This window comes from Microcaecilia unicolor, chromosome 2 (assembly GCF_901765095.1).
Source record: "Microcaecilia unicolor chromosome 2, aMicUni1.1, whole genome shotgun sequence".
In the NCBI taxonomy this organism is placed as follows: domain Eukaryota; kingdom Metazoa; phylum Chordata; class Amphibia; order Gymnophiona; family Siphonopidae; genus Microcaecilia; species Microcaecilia unicolor.
In genome coordinates, this window is record NC_044032.1 from 497,499,957 (window position 1) to 497,519,445 (window position 19,489).

At 43.0% G+C, this 19,489-nt stretch overlaps 1 protein-coding gene across 4 annotated transcripts in view; it reads right to left on the bottom strand.

Moving 5' to 3' along the window:
• SH3TC1 (SH3 domain and tetratricopeptide repeats 1) overlaps nt 1-19,489 on the bottom strand; it is a 104,360-nt gene that overhangs the window by 24,832 nt on the left and 60,039 nt on the right. For all 4 annotated transcript variants that reach the window (XM_030191151.1, XM_030191150.1, XM_030191149.1 and 1 more), the window contains 5 exons: nt 19,379-19,458; nt 18,120-18,315; nt 17,079-17,212; nt 15,446-15,487; nt 8,492-10,192 (listed from right to left, as the gene is read on the bottom strand). In XM_030191151.1, the coding sequence (XP_030047011.1) occupies nt 8,492-10,192; nt 15,446-15,487; nt 17,079-17,212; nt 18,120-18,315; nt 19,379-19,458 (2,153 nt within the window). The remainder of the gene's footprint in view (nt 1-8,491; nt 10,193-15,445; nt 15,488-17,078; nt 17,213-18,119; nt 18,316-19,378; nt 19,459-19,489) is intronic.

Here is a 19,489-nt window from a genome sequence, read left to right on the forward strand (position 1 = left end):
GGGGGGCTCAGCACACAAGGTAAGGGAGGCTATGCACCTGGGAGCAATTTCTGAAGTCCACTGCAGTGCCCCCTAGGGTGCCCGGTTGGTGTCCTGGCACGTCAGGGGGACCAGTACACTACGAATGCTGGCTCCTCCCACAACCAAATGGCTTGGATTTCATCGTTTCTGAGATGGGCGTCCTCGGTTTCCATTCTCGCCGAAAACTGGGGACGACTATCTCTAAGGTCGACCTAAATGTTGAGATTTGGGCGTCCCCGACCGTATTATCGAAATGAAAGATGGCCGCCCATCTTGTTTCAATAATGTGGGTTTCCCCGCCCCTTTGCCGGGATGTCCTGCGAGGACGTCCTCAGGAAAACTTGGGCGCCCCATTCGATTATGCCCTTCCACGTGATATGTGCATATTTTTAACTTTTGGGGGGGGGGGGGTAATTTTCAGTTGTCATGTTACTTAGGTCAATGCCTTTGAAAATTACCTTCAAAGGCATTTTTTTTTTTAAAATCTGGCAGATTCCTCCCACTCCTTTGATAACTTCCACCTCAAATCATAACCAGGGCTGGAAGCTTTCATTTGCAACTATCTTGATATATTTTCCCTTATTTTATATTTCCCACCAGTACATTGTCTGGTCATTTTACTGATGGTCCTGGGTTTCTTCCAGAAACCTGAAATCCTGGACCCTGATTTAGGCCATTAGGTGTCAATTTAAACAATGTCAATGATTATTTCCTCCCCGGGTTGTGAAGAGTACCTCTTGAGCACCTGCAGCCCTAGTCATCCCAAGGAACAAAAGGCCCAGCCTTTATAAATACCCTACAACCCTGGCACAGAGCAGTACAATAAGTTTTAAAATTTGTTGACCAAGGAAAAAGTGTGTTCACAATTGGTGTGGAAAAAAAAACCCACACTCATATGGGTACCACACCAATAATCACTACAAATATTCAAAGAGAGCCTCTCCTGCCTACTTAAATCATGTTCAGTGGGCCAGTCACTGATATTCGGAGCAGTTAACTGTACAGTACTGACTATCAGACTAACAGGCCATCTTAAAACCAGGCAAGAGAAAGGCTTTACAGGAATGAAGTCAGGAAGGAATCAGCTGTTATACCGGTGCTGGCAATAATCGGTGCTGGTGCCTGTATAACTAAGTGACCCATATAAAAAAATCCTTCGGTCTCTGGTACACAATAATGTATAACTAATATCCGAACCAGGCCAAAAGCTACCAAAACAAAAAATTCAAAACACAGCATTGGCTCCGTCAAACTGTCACAAAATATCGTTCTCTCATCTACTATAATAAATCGCAGCCTCAACGTTCTGAGGACACTGACGTCACTGAAGTCACTCACACACCGGTTCGTGGTTTCATGGTGGTGAAGCCACCACAACATCTTCATGCTCCGCCCTCGCGTCACATGTGATGACGTCGAGGGCGGAACACGAAAACAAATTTATGCACGGGAAGCAGTACGGAAACACGCGGAGCGTGTTTCCCTACTCCTCCCCTACCAACAAATCCCAGCCGCCACTGACGTGCACATGAACCCCGCCCCTTTCGCCACATAGCCCCGCCCATGGTAGCACACACTTAACCTCACCAACCTCCCTCCCTCCCTGTCACCTCCCCTCCTCTTACGCGTGTCTCCCTGGTGGTCTAGAGGTACCTGTTCCGTCAGCCCAGGAAAGAAAGAGCCCCCTCTTTCCTCCCGTAGCGGTGGCTTCCTTGCTGCATGGTGTGGGAGTCCGGCTCTCGGCGTTTCAAAATGGCCGCCGAGAGTTCAAGCTGCCTCTCGAGACTTCAACTCTCGGCGGCCATTTGAAAGGAAGCCACCGCTACGGGAGGAAAGAGGGGCCTCTTTCTTTCCTGGGCCGACGGAACAGGTACCGGAAGGGGAGGGGATGGGAGTCCCGTGCCCGCTAGCGCCCGTTTCATCGGCGCCAGAAACGGGCCATTTTTACTAGTATTTTTGAGTATACCCTCAGATATTCCCACTCAATTTAGCCAGCAATAATTGTTAACTGCCTGGTGGTTCAGCACTTCATTCATCAGGTAACTCTTTTTATATTTATCATGTGCTTGTGTTCATATAATTTTATACCTCGTTTCACCATTTTCACAGAACACCACCAACTGATAACATTAGCCAGTACTGATAATAACACTTATCTTATTGTCCACATGCTGAGTCGTAATAAAAAAAACATTCAGCTGCCTTCCCCTGGAAATGCCAAGTGGGCAGATAGGACTGCACAAAAGGCAGTCTTAAATACGCCTGCTTAGCTATATGGGTGCCAGCACTGTACCTTCCATTGTTCCTCCTTCCCTCCCGACTCCCCCTGCCCCCCCCCCGACAGAACCCAATCCTCCTTCTGAAGCCCCTTTAACCAGACAATCCCCATCACCAACATGCTCGACGCTTCCCAACCTGCATCATCTCCCCACCCCTACACATTCCAATAGGCCTCCTCCAGGCCTACCTGTCCATCCCTGGTGGTCTAGTGTTTGATTGGGCAGGAGCAAACCCTCTCACTCTGTACCCTAGTGGCTCTGGTGACAAAATGGTTGTTGCTATCTCTACAGGGTGATCAGTGTAGAGCACAGAAGGGGCTGTTGGTGACAAATAGCACATGGGTCACAACTGTATGCTAGTTGTCATGATAGCCATTAGCGCTGCTACATATACTACCACCTAAAGAGACACTCCACTGGACCTCCCATGCTGGCCCCCAGATAGATCCCAGGAAGAGTTGGGGGATGGGGAGGGTTAGACTCTAGTAGGCAGGGCTTTTTGGGGGGGTGGGGTTTGCCATAAGGGGAATGCAGATTGGAGGATGTGGAGGAATCTGATTTGGGGGGATTGGAGGTGTTGGGGTATGTCGGGGGGGGATCAGAATGGGGCATCAGATGGGGGTGAAGAATCAGATTGGAGAGGCCTAGGAGCACACAACTGGGGGACTAGGAACAGGTGGAAGTGCCCAAGGTTCTTAAGCTGCATAACAGGCATAAGCCGATAACATATGGGCACATACTATCAGCCCAAGCATGTAATGAGGCGCCTGTGTGCTGTGAGCCCTGTGCAATAAATGCAGAGCAGATGCAGGGCATGCCACTTGCATTTACCACATGAACTTTGCACAAAACATATCACAGTTTAGTAAAAGAACTCCTTATTTTATTTTTTTGTTTATTTTATATTACTGGCTCATTATATCACCTCTGTTTGAGTGCCGTGAGATAGTGCAGGGAGTGCCCTTTCTATAATAGCATCTGGGCACCAGATTCCATTATAGACTACTAGCATAAACCAGAAATCTGACCCCTACTGGCAGTACAGTGAGACAAACACTAGGGGTTGCTGGCGTCATTTTGGATGATGTTGCTGGCAAGGGCAGAAGTGACTATGCATTGCTCCTGCCTGGACCCTAGACACCAGAGATTTTTGTAGTCAGGTAAGTTTGGGGAGTCCTATGGAGGGTATGGGGGAGACGTTACTACCTTGGGGTGGGGGCTCTGTTGGGTGAGGGGACACTTTGGTGGGTTTTCCCACTGGGGAGGGCCATTCCAGTTGGGGGGGGGGGTTGTGTTGTGCGAGGAGACCCTTTGGCAAGTTATCCCACTAAGGGAGCCATCTCAGTTGGGGGTGCAGTGTTAGGCAAGAGGACACTTTGGCAGCTTTGCCCTCTAGGAGTGACCCATTCCAGTCAGGGAGAGGGGTTGTATTGGGCGAGGGGGCATTATGGTAGTTTTCCTCATTAGGGGGGGCCATCCTGGTTTGAAGGTGCAGACAGGAGAAGTGGCCCAACGGGGGGAGGGGAATTGATTTGGGGAGAAGCCCAAGAGGGGCTTTCACCCTTGGGAGGAGGCAATCTGACCAGCTTTTTCATTTCAGAATGCCAGCCCCTTTAAGGCAGAACCTGGGAGCATCAGGCTATGGCTTGGTGGACTGATGCTCCCAGGTCAATGACATAATGCTGCTTGTGTGGTGGCTTGCAACCAGCATTATTCATTTATCATGGGAGTCAGCAACCTCTGGTACTAAGAAATCACATGTTGGTGATTCTCTTGGTAAATCAAGGTGCAGTAGAAGCCTGCCTTTCACTGCAACTTGATAATTTCCCCCTTAAGCTCTTAATGGACTTGTTCAATATATTTTCAAGAGGATCTCCAGTGAGATATACTTACTAGAAAGGAGCAGTAGGAGTTACTAATGATTCCTACTGTACTGTTGCTTCATACACCTTAGACTCGAGATCATATGTTTACAATATGCCTACATTGTGGAATAGATTACCGATGGATTTAAGATACGAGATGGACTACTTGAATTTCAGGAAATTGGTGAAGGCTATTCAACCCGCAGGAGGATGGCCGGCTAGATGCCACGATCGGCGGATGAGCCCGGATATTCAATGATGGGCCGTTTCCGGTGACTGGCATTGAAAATCCAAGGTTTTTTTTTAGTGGCTTAAACTTAACTGGCCAAGTCAATATTCAGCGCTGGCCGGTTAAGTTTATAGCGGCCAAAGATAGGCCAGCTAGTTAAGTGGCCCAATTTGACCGCTGAACCTATCTGGCCAAATGCTGAATATTCACGGCTAGCCAATTATGCCGCACGCTATATACAGTCGTTTTGAAAATCAGACGACAGGTATTTTCCTGTCCCTGGAAGGCTCACAATCTAAGTTTATACCTGAGGCGATGGAGGGTTAAGTGACGCCCAAAATCACAAGAAGCAACAGTGGGATTGTCAATCTGGTTCTCTAACTACTTGCCTACTCCTCCACTTAATAACGCTTTTTAATAATGTTATCTGTTCTGGTCAGTCTTACGTTTGTTTTATAATCTTACTGCAATTTGTTGAGGTCAATATTCAAAAGCACTTACATGTTTAGCACTGTGCTGAACAAATCAGTGCTTTCTTAAATTTTCAGAACTATTATACATACTCCCCCAAATTCTATAAAATGGCTTCCAAAGTTAGGTGTGCAGTTACATAATAGGGTCAGTTACATGAATAAACTAATTGGCTTAATTGACAATCACTATTATTAACATAAGAACATAAGCACCGCCATACTGGGAAAAGCTCAAGGGTCCATCAAGCCCAGCATCCTGTCTCCGACAGTGGCCAATCCAGGCCTCAAGAACCGGGCCTTAATGTGCATAACTGATCTACGCCCTATTCTACAAAGAGCGTGCCTTTCTCTAGGGCAGAACTCCAAACGGGGCGTGGGCAAGGGAGAGGCATGGCTGGGTCAGGGATATGCCCATCATTTAGGCGCAGTCTTATAGAATACTTGCATTTATGTTCCCCTGTTCTGGTCGCCATCTTGGAAGATGCCTGACTCCTATTGCAGCTTATTTCCAGCTCTTCAATACTGGGGCTCCTGATGAAGGTTTCGAAACAGTGCTCTATAGAGTCAGCGATTGGAAAGGTTTGCTACCTGCCATCCATGAACTATGGCTCAGGTTTCAGATACAGTGGGGGAAATAAGTATTTGATCCCTTGCTGATTTTGTAAGTTTGCCCACTGACAAAGACATGAGCAGCCCATAATTGAAGGGTAGGTTATTGGTAACAGTGAGAGATAGCACATCACAAATTAAATCCGGAAAATCACATTGTGGAAAGTATATGAATTTATTTGCATTCTGCAGAGGGAAATAAGTATTTGATCCCCCACCAACCAGTAAGAGATCTGGCCCCTACAGACCAGGTAGATGCTCCAAATCAACTCGTTACCTGCATGACAGACAGCTGTCGGCAATGGTCACCTGTATGAAAGACACCTGTCCACAGACTCAGTGAATCAGTCAGACTCTAACCTCTACAAAATGGCCAAGAGCAAGGAGCTGTCTAAGGATGTCAGGGACAAGATCATACACCTGCACAAGGCTGGAATGGGCTACAAAACCATCAGTAAGACGCTGGGCGAGAAGGAGACAACTGTTGGTGCCATAGTAAGAAAATGGAAGAAGTACAAAATGACTGTCAATCGACAAAGATCTGGGGCTCCACGCAAAATCTCACCTCGTGGGGTATCCTTGATCATGAGGAAGGTTAGAAATCAGCCTACAACTACAAGGGGGGAACTTGTCAATGATCTCAAGGCAGCTGGGACCACTGTCACCACGAAAACCATTGGTAACACATTACGACATAACGGATTGCAATCCTGCAGTGCCCGCAAGGTCCCCCTGCTCCGGAAGGCACATGTGACGGCCCGTCTGAAGTTTGCCAGTGAACACCTGGATGATGCCGAGAGTGATTGGGAGAAGGTGCTGTGGTCAGATGAGACAAAAATTGAGCTCTTTGGCATGAACTCAACTCGCCGTGTTTGGAGGAAGAGAAATGCTGCCTATGACCCAAAGAACACCGTCCCCACTGTCAAGCATGGAGGTGGAAATGTTATGTTTTGGGGGTGTTTCTCTGCTAAGGGCACAGGACTACTTCACCGCATCAATGGGAGAATGGATGGGGCCATGTACCGTACAATTCTGAGTGACAACCTCCTTCCCTCCGCCAGGGCCTTAAAAATGGGTCGTGGCTGGGTCTTCCAGCACGACAATGACCCAAAACATACAGCCAAGGCAACAAAGGAGTGGCTCAGGAAGAAGCACATTAGGGTCATAGAGTGGCCTAGCCAGTCACCAGACCTTAATCCCATTGAAAACTTATGGAGGGAGCTGAAGCTGCGAGTTGCCAAGTGACAGCCCAGAACTCTTAATGATTTAGAGATGATCTGCAAAGAGGAGTGGACCAAAATTCCTCCTGACATGTGTGCAAACCTCATCATCAACTACAGAAGACGTCTGACCGCTGTGCTTGCCAACAAGGGTTTTGCCACCAAGTATTAGGTCTTGTTTGCCAGAGGGATTAAATACTTATTTCCCTCTGCAGAATGCAAATAAATTCATATACTTTCCACAATGTGATTTTCCGGATTTAATTTGTGATGTGCTATCTCTCACTGTTACCAATAACCTACCCTTCAATTATGGGCTGCTCATGTCTTTGTCAGTGGGCAAACTTACAAAATCAGCAAGGGATCAAATACTTATTTCCCCCACTGTAAGTATCACTTTTAAGAGAGTTTGACTCAGTTAAGATTTCGTGATTTAAAAGATTTTGTAATGGAGTCTTTTTGCTTTATTGGGGATACCAGATGTGATTGATAGCAGTGGAAGTACACACTTTTTGTAGATTTAGGTCTGCACAAATAATACTTTTACAAGGATTTTGGTTTACTTGGGGATGTATCTGGGCACCAAATGAGAGCCCCTTATAGTAGGCTCATACATAGTTCTTGTTGCCTTAGAAGCATCATGTGCTTAGATAACTGAGAGTAACCATTATCTTCACTAAATATTTTTCTTTGTAAAACATTTTTTAGTGTTGAAAGTGTTACATCCTCTACTTACTGAGTGCATGGGATTTTTCTCATTTCAGTAGTTAGGCTTGAGCATTTACAGCAGCCTTTGGCTGGCATAAGTGCTTCCACCTAAAGTTTGGCACAAATATTCAGACTTAAGCTCGTATTCTGTAATAGCAGCTGAGCGTGGAACTGATGCTACACAATGCACACTTAGTACCCTGTATCCCAGCACCTAAGTTTAGGCGTCATCCCCCTAATACTATAAGTCGCCAAAAATTGTGCATGCAAATTTGGGATGTGCTCAATTTAATTGAATGACGAGCCAATTAGTGCCAATAATTGGCTTTTTAACAAGCCATTATTGACACTAATTAGAATTGGCATTTATACACGTAAATTTAAGCGTGGGATCCCAAAAAGGGCACAGAAATAGGTGGGTCATGACCCATGCATTTCAGGGTGGACCTGGGGCGTGGTTTCGAGTTATATATGTAATTATAGACTTATGGCGGCTATGCGCATAAATTTGGGCACAGGCATTTGCCCCACGTTTTAACTGGTGCAAATGGCGGTGCATAAATTTACATGTGACTCCTGCATATAAGTGCTATTCTATAAACTGCACCTAACTTTAAGCGTGCCTTATAGAATTGTGCTTTTTTTTCAGCGATTATTTTTTAGGAGCCATATATTGAATGTAGCCCCATTTACTGAATCTACCCCATTGTCTTCAGGTCAGTCCCTTAGCCAAGGGCATTAACAAATGTTTAAACACCCACAAACAGAATCATCAGCATATTTACATCTCCTGCTCAGTGACTCAGTGACAGTTTAAGGTTTCATATATATATCAGTTTGTCATTAACTAAACAAATTACATGATAAACATTGTGAAAATAATGAATTATAAAGGAGGTAGCAAGGAAAAAAGTTGTTGTTAAGGGCTCCCATCAATCAAATGTGCTGCTTAATGTTATGCCATTAAAAAATAAATTTAAACATAAATGCAAGTGGCATTGAATCTCTGGGACACAGTTATTAATGGGCAAAAGTTGTCAAAAAAACATACTCAAGCCCATATTGAAATAAATATAAATTTACTCACTTTCAAAATGGTTTATTTCCATTGAAACCAAAAGAGCCCACTCATAATATAATCTTCCTGTTTCTGTGTTGGTCATATTAATATAATAGCTCCCCAGTATAAGAAGAACCTGAATAAAGTCACTGCCATACTCCATGTGGTGAAGTCCAGAGCACAGCTTGACAGCACTGAGTAAATAATGTTCTGCTAAGGTGCAGGCCTTTGACTGAAGACACAAGATCCCAAGGTTTGCCAGAACAACAGCCTGGTTCTGCATCATTCCTGTTTCTTTAGCAACTTGTAGCGCTTTGTACAAGTTCTCAGCCGCTGGCTTTTTCTCATTTGTTCTTCTCAGAGCAATGCCACTCATATTATAAATAACTCCCCTCTGTGGAGAAGTACAAAGTGCAGAGTCCAAAACAGAACTCATAATATCCAAAGCCATTGTGTTTTGGTTGCTAAGAACGTACAGCCATGCAAGTGAAAGTAAAAGGGTAATGATGTCTCTAGAATCCCCAGAGGTGCTGGCACTCACTGCCTTTATTCTGTAATCAATGGCTTGATCATACTCCCTGTGATGAACATATAATTCTGATAGGCAAAGATTGATAATACTGCAGTATTGTTGCTCCTTCTTGGTGATTGCTGAAGAAAGCGCTTGCCTTAGGAAGTGTGCAGTCTGGGTAGGGAGCACTTTGTTGGCTTCTCTCAAGCCAGAGAGCCTACAAGAATTTTTTTTTATCAAATCCACGCTTCTCAAAGAGTCCATGAATGAGCTGGATTTCAGAGAAGCAGCTACCATGATACAGCTCAATGCAATATGAGGTAGGCATTTCTGACTGTACAGATCCCCGAGTTTGAAGTAACAATCCACGGACAACAAACTGTTTGGAGAGTCTAAGCTACTGTTCAAAATCTGCAGTCTTTCTATGAATGGCAATGCCTCTTCGCGTTGTCTGAGATTTGTGTAAAGTTTGGCCAACAGAAAGCAAGCTCTGGCTTCACTACGCATATCTTGACTCAACACCGTCTTCCTTAGAGCATATTTTAGAATATCTGTCTCCATATCTGTGCTACAGATGTAGTTTGGAATTCCCATAAGGAGCGATGATACTTTGTCCAGAATGGGTGCCCACTTCTTTTTGTTTTTCTGTTTCAAGTAGATGGCAGTAAGGTTAGTGTAAACAGACATTACAAGAAAAATGTCACTAAAGTCCCCTCCTAGAACTCCTAAAGCTTCTTCAAAATAAACCCTAGCTTGTGAAAACTTTAATTTTTTGGCACACAGCCTGCCCAGGAGAAGGCAAATTCTAGTCAATGCCCAAGGCATATCTGCCTTCTTTGCGGTTTCCCTTGCCAAACCAAGGAACCTGACCAGTTCTTCCTCTTCAATATAGCCATGAAAACTATCATCTAAAAACGAACAGGATAAGTCATACATATTTTTAAAGCAAATCTGATACTCCTTATCATTTAAAAACAACAGTAATGAATGAAGAGCTTCCGATCCACCAGTGTCTTCCTCTTGGTTTATGTACAAATGTGGTCCACCAAAATCTCCAGATGAGGAACAAGTTTCTTGGGTGGCACACTCAAACTTGTCATCTCCTGGTCTTTCTGTCTCTTCAAACTGATGTTGAGCATCTTGGCACTTCATTAAAGCCTCTTTCACTTTGCCCTTTATTATACTCGATCTTGCATTTGGTAGTGTCCATAAATGTTCTGCAGGTCAGTATGATAAAAAGGACATCAGGAATTATAAAATATAAATTCATGCATGCAAGCTTAAACTGAATCTTATTGTCATGCTTCCTTATAACATTTTTCTTTTCAGTTCTACGGCATGAGGACAATCTTAATATTTGTGACAAACTATACAGGTTAATCACAGAGTAATTATCCCAGTCAAATGACTGCATCATCTTCTACCTATGACCCTCTCATTGCTGTAGGAGAATCTTCATACTTAGCAAATTCTGCCTTTTCTTCCATAAACCCCTCATGCCAATAAGAGCAATGTCATGTTTTGACAACAGAACCATTTAAATACAATTTCAATCCTTCAAGAAAAGGAGTTCCATTAACATGATGACTGAAATTTCTCAGGTAATCAAATGTTACTAATGGGCCTTTTTACTAGTGCAGTAAAAATCTGCAGTTACTGTATGTTAGTAGCAAAAGTTAAGGGTATGATCACTTCAAAGCCTCTGCAGTAATTGTTGGGGGACATGATGAACATCTTTCCATAAGCTAACAGAGAAAAAGCATTTACAATGCATGAGCAGGGCAGTTCTATAAAGAGGTGCCTATTTTGAGCCTATTCCACAATGAAAAGTAGGTGCCTACTTTCCTTTAGAGAATACTAGCGCAGCAGAGCCACTATGCACCACTGTTCCCACTAAGCTGAGTGGGAGCCCTCCGACTGCACTGTGCCAGTGGGGGGTGCTGCTTCAATATTGTGTTTTCAATGGCTAGAGATATGCAGGCTCCCTGGAGTCCTACAGACCTTGTCTGTCCCTCACTATTAAAAATGTGAAAGTGAAACAGCTCATCCCACTGGCAGGGCTGTAGGTGAAGGACTCGCGCTCAGATTAGAGGGAACAGTGCTACTCACGTATAACTTAGGTGCAATCACTTACACCAGCCAGTGTAAATGCTTGTACTTAGATTGCAAAAATGAGTGTGTAAATTATAGTATTCTATAATCTAAGTATGTTAAGTGTGCACCTCACACTGCATCTAGACTCCACCCATGGGTACACCCACCTTCAAAAATTGAGGTGCCATTGTATAAAATAGTGCACTGCTGGAATATTGGCATTTATGCACAGGTGTGAATTCTTAGGGGCCGATATTCAGACAGTGAGAGGCAGCCTGGCTAACTCCAGCGGTCAGCAGCGAAACCGGATATTCAATGCCGGGTCGTTTCTGATGACCAGCATTGAATATGCAATTTATGGTTTAAACTTCACTGGCCAAATCAATATTCCGCATTGGCCGGTTAAGTTTATAGCAGCCAAAGATAGGCCTGCTATTTTGGCAGCCCAATTTGGCCGCCAAACTTTTCCAGTGACGCACTGAATATTAGCAGATAGCTGGTTATATTACGCAATATAACCAGTTAGCCACTAAGAACTGACTGCAAATACTGAGCAGGAGATAACAGCTATCTCCCACTGAATATTCACGGATAGCTGGTTAAGTGCTATTTAACAGTCCAGGAGCTTGGGGTCCAGCAGCAGCCCTTGGGAGCACGGTCAGTGCTCAGGGTCCTGCCAAGCAGCAGAGACTGGACAAGCCAGGTTGTCTCAGACTCTCAACAGATCATGGGAGGTCAGTGCTGAAGGCCCACCAAGCAGTGGAGACTGGCCAGACCCTCACTGAATGTCCAGCAGCTACTGGGGACATGGTGGAGATAGACAGGGGAAAACACATAATGAAGGAGCAGGGGGTAAAGTTAATACTGCCGCACTGATAAAAAGTCTTAATGGACTAGGGAGGGATAATTAAATGCTGCCACATTGGTAAAGAGACTTTTCATCAAAAATGCTTAATAGGTTGAATACCAAAATACTGTTCGTAAACAGTTAAATAATCTGTTTAACAGCTGACAACTTTATTCATAGTGGTCTTTTGATTTTTCCTGGGGGGGAGAGTGAAATCCCACCTACTAACACCTTTCTTCCCCAGATGGAAACACCTGGCACCAAGCATACAAGGGACCAATGGAGTCTACCCAAGGGAGGCTCCTGACAGGTCAGTCCCAGACCCAGAGATGCTCAGAAGGGAGAATTACAGGTAATATTGTGAGACTATCACTAGGGATCATCACTGCCATTTTGAATCCCAGAGCCAGTCAAGGCAGAAGCAGAGGGGGAACGCTCCTGTCCTCTTCCACTATGTGCCAGGAAATCCCCAAGGGGGAGGGGTCTGGAACTGCTCAGGAGATTTGGTCTGCTGGTGTGGGGGGTCTATTGGGGGGCTGATATTAGGATAAAGATTATGGCACCAGGGGGAGATCAGATGAGTTACTACATGTGCTGGGGAAACTGGGGGGGGGGGGGGGGGCATGATGTGATGGGGAGAATCGGAAGAGGGAACCCCTGCCATAGTGGCTTTATCTTTTTTTTTTTTTACATGTCAGAAGTGGCTGTGCTACTGGACTTCTGGTAACATGACTACTCTTCACCTCATCTCAAGAGCAACATTAAGTGTAGCCAAAATATTGGAAGTCATGACAGATGGTGCACAGCACCAACTCCAGTATACTAGCTGTCACAGCTGGCTATACCTCCACTCCATCTCTGTGATGCCCAGTTCCTGCCCTTATCTGTTTTAAACAACTAGCGTGAGTTTTTTTTGTTTTGTTTTTTACCTCACTGGCTCATTCAACATGTATCAGATGTTAGCAGGGATCTGTGCTACCATGTGGTAAAACCCGAACAAGCTGCTTAACACAGCTCAGTGAAAAAGGGCCCTAAGTTCTGTAAGAAGGGGCTGACATTTTAAATTGAATGTTCTGATTGAGAAGTGCAAATACTGGTTTACAAATATGCAGAACTTGAAGCACTGTAATAAAAAATGAATATGGTTGTATGCTGAATGAGACCCAAATCCACACATTCAAAAATAAAAATTACAAACTGCAGCACAGCTGAATAGCAAATCCAAATAAAAATATAATTAGCCATCATAGAGCACTTTTCTTTTCTTTTTTATTTTTATTAAATTTGAAAAATTATTAACATTCAACAATGAAGCTTTCTTACACACAGCAATCACATCAACTCCATGTGATCCGTCACCATTGCCGAGCGGGAACCGCTACCACGGCTTCATAAAAGAGGCCCTTAACCAAGCAGGAGAGGCTCCTGCCTGGTTAAATCACTTGTGCAAGGTTATTTGCTGATTTCAGCGGCACTTAACCAGATAGTGCCACTGATGAGTATCAGCACTAACCACCAAAGTCATACCAACAATTTTTTGGGTGGTCCGGGGTTGGAGTCGGCACTTAAGCTGTTAAGTGCCAATATTCAGCACTTAACTGCAAAAACTAACCGAGCAAATAGGACCGCATAAAACACAGTTCTATCTTTGTCTAGTTCAACTTACACGGATATCACACTTAACCAGAAAAGTGATAGCCGCCCCCACACATTCCCAGATATTCAATGCTGGTGCCTGGATATGACCTGGCATTGAGTATCTGGGCAAAATGCCAGCAGCGGTCAAAAAAAAACACTGACCGCCACAGGCTGACTGTTTACCCCTCTATTTTCAATTCTATGTGCATTACTTTTCATTAAAATTCTACCTGCATAAATACAAATGCAAAAAGCCATGGGCATGTTGTACCTACTGCGATTGTGAAGGAGTGGCCTAATGGTTAGTGCAGTGGGTTGTGTACCTGGGGAACCGGGTTCAATTCCCACTGCTGCCTAATGGTCAGGGGTGGGTTGAGATCCTGGGAGGCCAGGTTCAATTCTCTTTGCAGTTCTGTGTGACCCTGGGCAAGTCACTTAGCCCTCCATTGCCCCAAGTACAATGTATACATAGATTATGAGTCCCAATAGGGACAGTACTAGTACCTGTATAGAAAATTGTACTTGTTAACCACTGTCCCCGGGATTCTATATATCGAGCCTTAATTTCCACGTGGAAATCAAAGTGTATTCTATAACAGTGAACATAATGTAATTGGTTAACTATCTAATCAGCGCTGTCATTGGATGTTAACAAGCAATTACCAGCACTAATTGGCATTAAGATTTATACGCACAACTTGCTAAGTGTATTTTGTAATGTGGTGTGCTTAAATTCTAAGTGACACAGTTGAAAAGGGGGTGTGGCCATGGGCAGGGCAGGGCAGGGCATTTCTTAAATCTAAGTGCTTTGTTATAGAATACACCTGCTCTGTGCCTAATTTAGACGTTGGGATTTACGCCAAGTAAAACAAGGCATAAATGGCCACGAATAAATTTGATCACATGGTAAGATGCTCAGTGTATTCTATATACCGTGTGAAAATTTAAGCCTATCTATAAAATATTGGCATGCTTTAGAGAATATGACTAGGCATATTTCTTTTACCAGACTGCTAACCCACAACAATCCCTCTATTTGCCCCTATGTTGGTTAACTAAACCTTTAACTGATTTTAATATTTAACTATGTTACTCTTTGACATAGTAAGTGTTGAGTGATTGAGATAGTAATGTGGAGCAGCATTTTAATAAGGATGTACCACTTTAGGGTGGAATGGGGGAGACACCAACCATTGGGGGATGAAGGAGGTGACCTCACCTAATCCTTCTGGTGCAGCGCTGTTCACTAGGAGAAACCTGGACAACTCAGAGAGCAGGTCTAAATCCTAGCGCCCATCTTTTTGAACACAGACATTCATTCTCCTTCTGAAATGAGGTATAAATGTCTATTTTTTTGAGTATGACTTAGTCTCACCCAAAATATACCCAGACCACACCCCATTATCAATTGAACATTCTTCAGTTTTAGATGTTTAAATCCCAGCTCTGTAAAATCATTATTTAGGGGGAAAATTATTAACCTAGGCTACCAGTAAGATGTTTTATTTTACTATTAACCCCAGTTATTAGTGACTAGGCTTCATTGCATAAAACAGGACCTGTGATAAAATAGTACATCTTAAGGATAGTCCATGTTGATAACTACACCTTGTAGATGTTTATGCATTATAAACATTTTAAAGCTGGTTTATGGATGTCTAAAACATAAGTAGCGCTTCACAAAAAAGCACCATAGGAGCTCTTGTATTCATTCATTGTGTGTCCATTGCTCCATTTTTTATGAAAAAAAAACTTAATAAAGATATAAAATTTTAAAGAAGAACCATAGTTATAGAATTAGAACGGTAAGGTAAGACAATAAAAATAAAAGTTATAATATACTGTAGCACATATATGGTCTAAAAAATCTAAGTCAGTATATTAACTTTACCTTTTTCTTGAACAGGTGGAGAATCTAATTCTTCTAGTTTATCTGAACAGGAAGATAAAGTAATTTTTTTCATGAAACATCATTTTGAATCATGAAATCAATACAGTCGCCTAATTCATCAACGGCATCAAATATTGTACAATTCAGCAAAAGGTTGCACTCTTCTATGATGTTTCATTTCAAAACAGAACTGTGCAAACAATCCTACTAAATCAACAGTGAAATTAACATGCTACATTATACCACCATAATAGGAACGTTTTACATTATACAACCATAACGATATGCCTCCTTACAAGAGTACAATTTCAAATAAGGGTAGCTATTTAGCCTGATCAGTGACCTCTACTAGTGCCATTATTTTCATCCTTTGAGTCAACAAGCACAAATGAAACTTACAGTGAATAAATGAATATTAAGTGTCAGGAGCTGCCAAAGTTATAGCTACTACACTTGGAATTCAGCTGAGTCAAGAAGAAGTAAGCTCTCGTCTCTTCCTAGCTCAGCTTAGAGAGACTAGTGGGGGCGCAGGGAGCACTAGGGATATCAGGAGAAGAGTGAAGTGAGGCTTGTCTGCTCCCTCAGTTATTTTCAAAGTGCCAGAGGCAGATGGAATGTTAGAAGGCTGATAGATTCCTCCCCTCCCTTCTCCACCCAAGCACATAATTTATTTTTAACATGGGAGGGATGAGGGGGATGAAGATGCTGGTGATCCCCTTCCCCATTTTTTAAGTGCTGGAGCAAAAGGAGGATGGGGCAAATCCAGAGTGTGGCAGTATTTAGCAGTCCTATTCAGATAAGGCTGAAAGGCCAAATTTTAGGCACCTCAGTTTTAGATTCCCAAAAATATAGGCTGAGGACCTAATGGAGGAAATTTTATAATCATTCCTGCATGTATGTGGCAACATACTTGCATAAATGACCTCTTATAAAATATCAATGGGCGACAAAGTACACACCATGACATGATGGTGGATGTTTTGCAGTGGGAATGTACAGGAACAGAGTTTGGGCATAGTACAGATGGAGTCAGCACATAAACACATACCTGTAAAAAGCTGGCACCTTCATTTATACCTGCTCTCAAGCATGCTTCACGCATGCTCAATTTCATTAAAATGAGTGTGTATGCGACGTGAGGGGAAGAGCAGTGCAGGCAATGTGACGGAGACCAGCGCTGGACAAATGCTTCAGCTGGTGGTGCTTAGGGACCCTCACCAGCCAAGTATGTGAGGCAGCGGTGATGCTGGGGGGGGGGGGGGGGGGGAAGCAGGCCAAAATGTGCCCCCTCCCACTTTGGGCTCTGGACCCCTCCCCACATTGAGGTATGGCTACACCACTGTCTTAAACAGGTCAAATTGATAGTATCTATTTTCATAAAGCATTTTATAAAGACTTATAGGTGACTGCTTGTCTTTAGTAAAGGCATGTGTCTGTAGGTGCCTATCCATAGAATCTGTTAACTTATAACATTATTCTCAAGGCTCATAAAATCAGGCACTGTGCCCTCTTTCAACAACAACCCCTTAATATATGAAAGAATTATGCTTGATGCTGCTTCGTTACAAAACTGCAAAGAGATGGAATATAAGCAGTATAACAGTTGATGCACGTAGTAAGAGTGGATCCTTACCCACTCTATAAATTGTGTATAGATCCTTGTTTGATATTTGCTTCAGTAAATGCACTGCTTCTTCTTCATCGAAGTTAGTTTCTTTCGTGAAAAAGGACTTCTCCTCTTCCGCAAGAAATTCAAGACAGCTTGACCTACAAAAAGGTGGTACTAGTGTTATACATATCTTCCATGTTCATCAGGCAAGCTACTGGCTTATTTTAACAGAAAAAAGAAGGCTAGGACAAAGTATGTTTTGGTACTTTTTTGAAAATGGGATTTCAAAGAATATAAACAATTTTGATGCAGTTTGTTCCCCACTCTTATAAACTACAGATCTCATTTATGGTAATCGTTTATTCAAACTTTCTAGACTGCTCAAGCTGCCATGGCAGAACTAAGCGGTGTACAGACTAATAAAATAAGCAGTAGGACAGGAACGCCATTAATAATACGAAAGATAAACATTCTTACAAAGAAATGAGAGGAAACACACAGGAGGAAATCAGAGAGAGATAGCAAAGAAAGAAATAATAGAGGACCTCCAGTTGGTAAAAAAACACTTAATCAGACACTTCAAATGCCTGTCTGAACAACCATGCATTTAGCTCATGTTTGAAAATCTTAAGGGAGGATTTGGTGCGGAGGGGACAGGGAAACTTGTTCCAAGTGTAGAGAGACAAATGTAAAAAGGAACAGTGCCTAGTAGATTCGTAGTGGGCGAGCTTAGGGCCAGGCAGAACAAGCCTGTGGTCCGCAACAGATGCCATCAACTCTCCCTTAAAGATCCTATCTATTTGTCCCAACTCTCTTGAATTCAGATACTGTTTTCATCTCCACCACTTCCATCAGGAGGCAGTTCCATGAATTCACCACCCTTTCCATGAAGAACTACTTCCTCGGGTTACTTCTGAGTCTACCCCCTTTCACCTTCATCCTATGCCCCTTCGTTCCACAGCTTCCTTTCAATTGAAAGAGGCTCATCTCCTATGCATTTATGCCACACAGGTATTTAAATATCTCTATCATTAAAATATTGGCACTATATTTGCAGTTACTTACTCAGTTCCAGAGGTGTCAGCCTTCACATGGCAGGTCTTCACAAAGCCAGTGTGGCCAGTAAGCATGTGTCTTCCAACAAACCACTGCATGCATTCTATAAATGAGCCAATGATCTTAATTCTATCTCCACACCGGAAGCTAATCTCTTCAGGCACATCACTTCTGTAATCAACCACGGCAACTGAAAATCCCACAGCTGCAAGAAAACATTCGGAGATAGTGATTATTGATAGTCTCATAACTGGTGAGAACAGGATTTCTGTGGTGTAATGCAATCATGGTTTCATACTTAGTTGTGAATAGTAGACATTTATGTTCAAAGCATTTACGTAAAACAGTGAAAGCACCTTAACAGTACTTCTGTGCCAATGCTGTCAACCATATCCATAATAAAAAGACTGCACAACCACAAATACATAAAGACAACAGTGAGGTGAAGACAAACAATGAATAACATGAGGTACATGATCTAGATTAACTCTTACCCAACTATCTGGCTTTTTTCCAAAGCAATTTTAAAAACTAATTTACATATCTGAAGACCCTGAAGGCAAACAACGAGACAGGGGATCTTGCAGCCCTAGGTGTATATTGCATGAGCAGGGCTACAAACTCATTTTCAATGCAAATCTCCAGCTGCAGACTCCCTGTGAAACAGTGACACCCCCCTACACAACGTACGCACAGCACAGGTAGGTTTGTACCTGTGCACTTTGCACCAAGACAGAAGCATGCATCTGAAAATATTTACAGAGATTTGAAAATAAAATCTGTGTAAAAATATTTACTTCCCCGACTAACTTTCCCTTTTATCTACATGGAAAAGCATGCACACTGTGAAACAAACATACTTTAACTTAAGTACAGTTAGGCAACTATAAAAATACATTTTTTTGTCTCTGAATACTGCTCCCCTAGTTAGTAAGAATATTTGTAGTTGAAGTTATTTTAATAGTTTTAGGAAAAAACGACCAGCAACTTGGGAAGATATGCTTGCTATCCCGACTCCAGAAGAATTACGACTGTTAGTTATACTTTAATCACATTTCATTGTGTCAAAGTGAACACATCCAAAAGGAAAATGCAATATCTACTCAGTGAGATCAGATAACTATATAAACAGCATACCACGGTACTGAGGAAATCTGACATCCACTATGACTTTTCTGTGGCATCAGTGCAGGTCATTTTCTAGCATTATTTCTACTCTAAAATTCAGCTCAGGAACTACTGCAATATCTTGAAAAGAAGCTTCTTACCAATTTGATTGCTGACCGTGCATTGCACCTTACTAAAAACATCACCAGCTTCCAAAATGGAATGTGCTTTCAGGAACCACCTGCACAAGTACAACGAGAACACACAACCCA